This window comes from Moschus berezovskii, chromosome 3 (assembly GCF_049115385.1).
Source record: "Moschus berezovskii isolate FMDL1 chromosome 3, NW_MosBer_1.0, whole genome shotgun sequence".
NCBI classification, from domain to species: domain Eukaryota; kingdom Metazoa; phylum Chordata; class Mammalia; order Artiodactyla; family Moschidae; genus Moschus; species Moschus berezovskii.
Genome location: NC_142462.1, coordinates 58,310,514 through 58,320,212, shown reverse-complemented (window position 1 = coordinate 58,320,212; position 9,699 = coordinate 58,310,514). Strand labels below are relative to the sequence as shown.

Below are 9,699 nucleotides of genomic sequence, written 5' to 3'. Positions count from 1 at the left end.
CACCACTGAAGTCTTGAGGTTTTAGTCCACAGCCTGACCCTGGAGCTCCCTCTTCCCCTCTTTCCATATAAGAAGCTCCCCCTGGTGAGGCCCCAGGCTCCCAGGGAGCCTCCAGCTATACCTTTGTTCTGTGGCCCATTCTTAGACCAAGCACAGATGGAGCCGATTAGATTTGGGAGGCCAGTTTCCACCCAAACCAGCACCATTTCCATCACACACAGTTGGATTTTTCTTGAATGACAATGAATAATGAAAGGAAACTGACAGATAACACTGTCTTCCCATGAAGCATTGAGTTGAATGTTCCTGTTTAACAAAACAACTCATAATGTAATTGAGTTCATTTTAATTCAAACTAGCTAAACACAAGGGAGAATGATTTCATCGAGTTGGTTCAAAATAAGATTACTCAGACTATTTTAGGCGATAAGTCAAGAGAAAGCGATTATTTCATGATACAAAACGGTATTTTTTATATGTATTCACAATCCATCTTGTCTTCCTGTTGTAATTCTAACACTTTAGGCCAAATACATAATGCAAATCTAGAAAAATAAAACTAATCGCTTTGATATGTTCAGTTTTATTACTTTTTACAGTTGTACATATATTGCATGTTCATGAGCTAAAAAATAGAAGAGAAATGTAGGATGTTGAAAAAATACTAAAGAAATCTGAGACATGAAACAAAAATTCCATTCTGCAAATCAAAATAGAGATTTTGCTTACAATGTAATGCCATTCTAATATATTAAGAGGTCTTTTGATTAGAAAGACAGCACAAGACTTTTCTGTAACTTTTCATTAAAAGATCAGACTCAATCTCACTGAATATAGGGGGTCCAAGTTTTCCCTGGTGGCTCAAATGGAAGAACCCACCTGCAATGAGAGAGACCTGGGTTCGATCCCTGGGTTGGGAAGATCCCCTGGAGAAGGGAACGGCTATCCACTCCAATATTATCACCTGGAAAACTCCATGGACAGAGGAGCCAGTCAGGCTACAGTCCATGGGCTCACAAAGAGTTGAACATGACCGAATGACTTTCACTTCACCTCATGACACTATCGTATGAGCCATGTGCAGGCAAGACTTTAATGTATGTGAATATGGTATCATGTCTGTGAGATAACACAATAAACAAATTCTTTATTAGCCATTCGATAACATCAGCAGTAGATGTCTTCATTTCAGCTTTCAAAAAAGGAGACCCCATCCGATGACTTTCAATGATCTTTTCATGCAGAAAAAGAATACATCAAATATTTGAGGTGTAACATGAAAAGGCAAAAAGCTACATTTTACTCTGTTTTTATAACAAAGCTTATATATCAAACATGAGCTTATGTGACAAACATGAGCTGTGACACTAAAGAGACCGTGGTTGAGGTCACTCAAGAATTTATTATAAAGTATTTTAGAAAAGGATCTACTATTCACTCACCCACATTTTTGCTTTATGTCTGAACACTGCTGTGGAAAAGAGAGGACGAAGTGTGTTGGATGCACTGATGCAGGCAGGGCCTCTGTTTGCCACGACTGTGGCTGCTTCTGCCATCCTGTCTGTCCCTATACCAGTGCCCCCAGCTACTCCACTCAGTCCACTACTTTTCCTTTATTTTTTTAGAAAAATACGTTTTAAAAAATAAAATTGGCATAAAATATTACATTAGACTCAGTTACACAACACAACGATTCAATATGTGCTCGTGTTTTGAAATGGTCACCACACTAAGTCAACGTCCCTCACTGAATGTAGATACAGAATATTTTTTTCTTATCAGATGAAGTTTTAAGATCTACTCTTTCCCTTCTGTGCTTAAATAATTAAGCAGAGTTACGGCTTTTACAGTTGACTGTTTATTTACTCATATTTGTGAGGTTGAAATGTTTCCTTTGATGATTTGAAAGGACTGTACAACGTGCCCTGACCTGGAGGCACGTGGAGCCCGATTGCTGTGACTGGACCACACCTGTCATCTCAGAAGCTCCAACACACTCCAGAGACGACCATCCTGTGCAGACCAGAGTGGATGCTGGTACAGACGGGGCGCCTGAGTCCTGGCTCTGCCCCTCCAGCTGTGGGACCCTGGACCAGTCACTCACCCTCAGTCTTCCCTGCCAGTGGAGACAAGGACAGCACCACCTCCCGGGACTGCTGTCCTTGCTGACCTCAGAAGTTAGGGTTTGTCATTAAATCATGCCTGACATGGAGACATTCTGGCTACAGTAAACAAAAATGAACTAAGTCATCCTTATTTAGAAACGTGGGACTCTGATGTAGTTTTCATTCTTCACCAATGTATACCTGTAAGGAAAATGTTTTAAAAATTCACGTTATAAAAATATAGCTATATAATCATAACCATATTCTTTAAATTTTGATTTGAAACTACTCAGGTGGCACACACAATGCTGTGTGCATAGCACTGCAGAGTCTGGAACTTGCCTCTCTGGACCTGCCCTCCGATGCATTCCACAGCTGGGTCGATTCCCGGCTCTCAGCACACTCCACAGTATTAAACACTGCCTAAGTCCATAACATGATATTCCAAATGTGCAGGATATAATCCCAAATTCCTTAACTTACAGAACCAGGAACATCACAACATGGTAATGTAGAATAGTCAGTTACCAGATGCCAGTCCTGAGATATCGCAGATGTTGGACTAACCGAAAATTTAAAGTAGTTAGGATGATCATGAGAGAAAATGGAAAGAGAGGGAGAGAGAGAAGTCAAATCAATAAGAAATGTAAATAGAGAAACAGAAAAGGGAAGACAGGTGGTGGAGATAGGCGAGAAGAGAGACAGAAAGTGGCAGAAACAGAGGCGAGGAAGGAAATTGTAAATGGTGGAGAGAAAACGAGCAAGAGAGGGGAAGGTCAGAACTGGAAAGAAGGAGTGTGTAGAGGGTGGGGAGCAATAGAAAATGGAGAGGATCTGCGCACAGAGATGCACAAACAGACGGAGGTAGAGGGTCAGAACGGTAGAGAAAGAACTGGTCAAGAGGCAGAGCTGCAGAGCAGTTGGGAGAGCTGTCTAGACCCGTGACGTAATTAGGGGCCACAGAATGGCATTATGTGTGTATATATGTGTGTGTGTATAAATGTACACGCCACAGGCACTTTATTCTTCTGTCCATGGCACTCAGGTTGCTTCCGTGCCTCGGCTGCTGTAAACTGTGAATATAGGAGTGCAGGTATCTCTTAGTGTTTTTGTTTTCTACAGACGAACACTCAGAAGTGGAATTGCTGGATCATGTGGTAGCTTCATTTTTGACTTTTTGAGGAAACTCCAAACCGTTTTCATAGCGACTACACCAATTTACATCCCACCAGCAGTGCACAGGGTTCTATTTTCTGCCCGTCTTCAGCACATTATTTCTAGCCTTGTCAATAATAGCCATTCTGACATGGGTGAGGTGATACCTCGTTGTAGTTTTGATTTGCATTTCCCTGAATTTCAAAAAAAGATATATGTTTTTAGTTTGTCTGTTCCAACTATTGTGAAGCTCCTTATTTTTTCATGAGATCTGGACACTCTATATGAGGCAGCCTTTTACTTGAGGCTGAACATGAATCCTCTCTCCAATTGATTTATAACACATGCACACACACAAACACACATCTGTTTAATTTTAAGGACAGTCAAATGTAGACCAACATAATCAATCTTAATTTCTTATAATAAAGCAGGTTCAGTTCTTATTGGATTCTCTGGTTGTTGCCTCCGAGTTTGCTTACAGGGGTAAAAGGAAAGGTAGTTCAGGGAAGGAATATAAAGATGTCACCGGACAAGACCGTGGCAGCAGCATAAACACTGAAATGCTGAACTGCAGGGAACTTAGCCCCATTCAGGACTGCTCACTCCACTAGGCAACAGGCAAGCTTGGTCCATGGCTCTCCTCCCCTCATTTGCATTTGATCCATCTGCTTGCAGTTCTGAGTCTCGGTGCTCAGGCTTCTCTTCTGTGGGGGAGATGGCAGCTCCCAGCCCACCACAGGGGGGCCCTCAAGAAAGGGGTTGGTGCAGAGAGGCAAGGCTCCTCCCCAGACTTCCCCCAGCACCCACCCACTCTGGGATCAGCCTGGTGGTCTTTAGAGAGATCCTCCCTGACTTCTCTGCCTGTCACATCGGCTCGGAATCCCAGTCTAGCTCACTGCCGGGGCAGGATGCGGGCCCCAGCACTGCTTCTGGTTGTCCTGGGTCCCGGTAAGCGTGTTGCCTGGATGCTCCTGGAATTTTTCTGTATTTTGTGGCAATGTGGTGGGGGGGGTGGGGGTGGGGAAGAAGGTCGTACTAAGAAATCAGTGCTTCCTCTTTCTCATTATTTTTTGTTGCTTTTCCCATTGCAGTCATGCAGGTATCATCCAACTTGATGTTAATCACTCGTAAGCCTGGGGAGACTGCTTCGTTCCCTTGTGATCTTACACAAGGGGCCACCTATATCCATTTGTACAAACACGAGGAGGGGATGGCCCCCCGACGCCTTTTCTACTACGACAGCTACAACTCAAAGCTTGTGCTTGAATCAGGAATCAATGGAGCAAAATACCATGTCTATAAGGGCACAGGGAGGAGCTATACATTTGCAATCCTAAATCTGCAACAAAGTGATTCCGGCATATACTACTGTGCTATCTGGGATAAGCACGTTGGTTCAGACTTCCTGTACACTGCACTGGAAACTTTGCTTGTGGCTGCAAATCACAGCCCTGATATCAGCAGCTGCTTCACTTCCTCCCCCAATTTCTTTTTACTCTAAACAAAGAAAAACCCTGAACTCAATGCCCATGAATCAAGCTTTATATTCCACGGCCACCTTCTACCTCCCCACAATAGCCATAGTTTTTCCTAAAAACAGGCCTCCATCTCCAGTCTGTAGGCAAGCACTCTGGCAGGCAGCATATTCTCAGTTCTCCCAGAAGCTGGTAGAGTTCATACTACTTTCGCTTTCAGACAGAGAACCTAGGATTATGTTAGGGGAGATATTTAGGAGAGGAAAATGGAAAGGCTAGATAATACTGAACGATTCACCTGATGATTTTCCAGAGAAAATGGTTGGGAATAGAGCATCCTTATTATCAGAAGTATGAAGAATGAGAAATGATGGAATGAAAACTCGGACTTCTTGAACCTCAATCTGATATCCAATTTATTTTTTGGACAAACTGATATTTCTCTTACATAATCAACTAGGGCATGGTTGACCTAATGAAAGAGTAGAGGAAAAGTGATTGTTTGAGGTGGTGGTCGGTGGTTTTGTCGCTAAGTCATATCCGACTCTTGAGACCCCTTGGACTGTAGCCTGCCAGGCTCCTCTGTCCATGGCAAGAATTCTCCAGGCAAGCATATTGGAGTGGTTTGCCATTTCTTTCTCCAGGGGATCTTCCAGACCCAGGAATTGGACCCAGGTCTCCTGCATTATTGCAGGTAGATTCTTTACCGACTGAGTTACGAGGGAAGCCCCATTGTTGTATTTTACTTATGCCCTCTGTTGAAGTTCAGCCCACAGCCAGAACTGTCTTAAACAAGTAAAGCCAAAGCTTCTTTCTACCTCCACTCCCTACCATTAACAAGACCAAATGCCAAACTAGAATGAGACTTATCAGATCATAATTTTCTCAATAATTAAAATTAAAGACCACTTTAAGTGAAAAATCAATGAATGATATAATATTTCAATTGAAAAGTTATATAGCCTAGGATTGTGGCTGCCTTATTGGACTAGGTTTAAGGAAGCAAAATTAATATTGAAATACAGAAATGTCAGCTCATGTGTATATACGGTCTTTTGTGTATTGGTTCCTCCAAATTTGTACCAGTGTCTGAGCTTCTAGAACAGTGTTTCTCAAACTCTGGTGGTCCATGTACCACCTGCATCGGAAGAACCTGAATTGGAATAAAAGTGCATGTTCTGGGTGGCACTCAACACAGTGACTCAGAATCATGGAATGAAGGCTGAAAATGTGCATTTTTTGATAGGCTCCTACTGATTCTTCTTCAAATTGATTTGTAAGTCTTGCTGCACTAGCACAGGAATGCCTGCTAGAATAGTGTTCATGGTCTTATCCCCAACCCGAAGCCCCATCTGTCTTGTTGCATCCTGGGTGCTGCTGCTCTCCAGGTCATCATATTTCTCCATCAGAATCTTGCAATCAAAAAAAAAAAAAACAAACCTGCTCACACTACAAGTCAAAGCTTCAGATCCTTCTTAGTTCAGTGACTGCAGGCAACAAGGAATTGGATAGTAAATGCACTGCCTTTAACTTGCTCTACTGTATCAGCAACCACATACTGTAACTATTTGCAGTTTTAGGAAAGCCTGAAGCATAAATATATTTTCATTTATACTTTTCCAATGGTGTTAAGACTTTGTTCTGCACATTTGATTCCTTGATCCACTTTAATCTGAATTTTTGTGTATGGGTATAAGGTAGCAATCTTAATGTGGAGATCCAATTTCTCCTCTAATTACTGACTAATGCATTATTATATCACTGTTCTTTGCACTTTGTGAAAACTACTTTTCCATGTACTAACAGAACCCTTATGATCGCTCCCTCAGTTTCCATTCTCTGTCTCTGCTTATACAGGTCAATTTCTCTAAGGACACAGCTAGAGGTAGAGACACTGTGTATGCACAAGAAACAAAAACACATGTAGGATGAGCAGTATGCTATACACAACCCAGGTGTGACTGAAGAAATCAGAGGAAATAAAAAATACTTGAAGACAATGAAAACAGGAAAACACCATAAAAAAAATCTGTGGTATACAGCAAAAGCTGTTCTAAGAGAGAAGTTTATAGGGATACAAGCCTACCTCAAGAGACAAGAAAAACCTCAGACAAACAGCCTATTCTTATACATAAAAGAACCAGAAAAAATAACAAACAAAACCAAAGGTAAATGAAAGAGAATAAAAATCAGAGCAAAGTAAAATAGAGACTAAAAACATCATAGAAAAGATCGATATACCAAGAGCTGGTTATTTGAAAAGACAAACAAATTGGTAAACCTTTAGCCAAACTCATCAGGAAAAAAAAAGAGAGAGAGAGAGAGAACTTAAAGATACAAAATTAGACATGAAATTAGAAGAAGTTGACAGCTGATACCACCAAAATACAACGGCAATAACTCATTACTACAAATAATTACTGCAAGTAATTACTGCAATTACTACAAATATTACGGCAAGAAAATAGACTGCCCAGAAGAAATGGATACATTCCTAGAAATGTTGTAAAAAGTACAAGTTCTCCAGCAAGAATATAAAAACAGGGGGAAAAAATCTCTTCAGCAAGTGGTGCTGGGAAAGTTGGACAGATGCACATAAATCAATGAAGTTAAAACACACTCTCACACCATACACAAAAATAAACTATAAAAAAAAAAAGACAACTAATAGAATTGGAGAAACTATTTACAAATGATGTGACCGACAAGGGCTTAATTTCCAAAATATGTGAACAGATCATACAACAAAAACAAAAAACAAACAACCCAGAGGCAAAGTGAGCTGAACACCTTAATAGACATTTCCCCAAAGAAGACATACAGATGGCCAGTAGACACATGAAAAGATGCCCAACATCACTAATTATTAGAGAAATGCAAATCAAATCTATAACAAGGTGCAACTTCATACCAGTCAGAATGGCTATCATTAAAATGTCTACAAATAACAAATGCTGGAAAGGGTGTGAAGAAAAGGGAATCTTAATATACTGTCAATGGGAATGTAAATTGGTGCAACCACTATGGAAAATAGTATGGAGTTTTTTCTCAGAAAAATAAAAATAGAATTACCACATGACCTAGCAACCCCACTCCAGGGCATATACCAGGACAAAGCAGTCATTTGAATAGGTACACGCACACCTGTGTTCATAGCAGCACTATTCACAACAACCAGAACATGGAAATAGCCTAAATATCCATTGACAGATGAATGGATAAGGAAGATGTGGTACATATCTATAATGGAATACTGCTGCTGCTGCTGCTAAGTCGCTTCAGTCATGTCCGACTCTGTGCAACCCCATAGATGGCAGCCCACCAGGCTCCCCCGTCCTTGGGATTCTCCAGGCAAGAACACTGGAGTGGGTGGCCATTTCCTTCTCCAATGTGTGAAAGTGAAAAGTGAAGTCGCTCAGTCGGGTCCGACTAGTAGCGACCCCATGGACTGTAGCCCACCAGGCTCCTCTCTCCATGCGATTTTCTAGGCAAGAGTACTGGAGTGGCTTGCCATTGCCTTCCCCGAATGGAATACTACTTAGCCATAAAAAGAACAAAACACTGCTATTTGCAGCAACATGGATACAACTAGAGCTTATCATATTGAGTGAAGAAAGTCAGAAAAAGAAAGACAAATACCATATGATATTACTTATATGTGGAATCTAAAATATGACACAAATAAATCTATCTATGAAACAGAAACAGACTCATAGACATAGAGATCAGGCTTGTGGTTGCCAACAGGGAGGAGGAGGAGAAGAGGGATGGACTAGGAATTTGGAGTTGGCAGATGTAAACTATTACATTTAGAATGGATAAACAACAAGATCCTGCTGTATTGCACAATGAGCTACATCTAATATTCTGGGATGAATCATAGTGGAAAACAATGTCAAAAACTAAGAACGTACATATGTGTAACACAGAGTCACTTTGCTATGCAGCAGAGATTGGCACAAATTGTAAACCAACTACACTTCAATTTAAAAAAAAAGAAAAAAGTCTCCAAATTTCTCCTTCTTAAAAATTAAACATTAAGTAAAGGTGTCTCCTGTACTCTTCACATTCCAAGCTTTTCTGCCCAAGCACTCAGTCCCCTACTCATTGCTCAGTTGATAAAAAATCTGCCTGCAATGCAGGAGACTCGGGTTTGATTCCTAGGTCGGGAAGATCCCCTGGAGAAGGAAACAGCAACCTGCTCCAGTATTCTTGCCTGGAGAATCCCATGGACAGAGGAAATTTGTGTGCTACAGTCCATGGGGTTGCAAGAGTCGGACCCGACTGAGTGACCATTCATTGTTCTTTATAACTCACACTTTTAGATGCCTTTTAATACAAATCTAACTTTTATGGTATTTGATAGAGAGCTATTTTTTTCCAACATATAATTGATAGTTCATAACTAATTTTAAGACAATCTATCATTTCCCTACAATTAAAAATGCCTTAATTATATTTTTATATTAACACATGCTTGGAGGATTTGTGTTTTATTCGTGTCTCAGTATTCTTACTCCATTATCATGTTATGTCAGTAACTTTGCAATAAGGGTTAAGAGCTGTTATGCCAAATTAGTTACTAAAAATCATTATTTCAATAAAAAATTTTAAATTATTTCATATTTGCTTTTTATATCAATTTAAAATAAATATAGCTAGCTCAGCCCCAATCTTTACAACATGGAACAAAAAAATAAAATGTTACCTTAAGTCTCATTGGAATTAACCTATTTATACACATGAATTTAAGAAGAGTTTGCATGTTTATGACATTGAGCTTTTCCTTCATGAATATGATATGTCTCCCCATTTATGCAGGTTTGATTTTATGCCCTTTTGCAAAACCTTATACTCTTTCTTCTTACTGTTCTTATATTTAATAAAACTTAATAACTGCATAGCTCTTTAGCTACTCTTTTGCATTTTATTGCTTAAATCTTGCATGTATTTTGAAAAAC

The 9,699-nt window shown here is 40.2% G+C and overlaps 1 gene segment (V, D, J or C); it reads left to right on the top strand.

Moving 5' to 3' along the window:
• Positions 1-4,060: 4,060 nt before the first annotated feature.
• On the top strand, positions 4,061-4,779 carry LOC148778333 (T cell receptor gamma variable 8-like). The segment is given in 2 exon segments: positions 4,061-4,211; positions 4,355-4,779. Coding segments are annotated over 2 exon segments (450 nt in total).
• Positions 4,780-9,699: the final 4,920 nt, after the last annotated feature.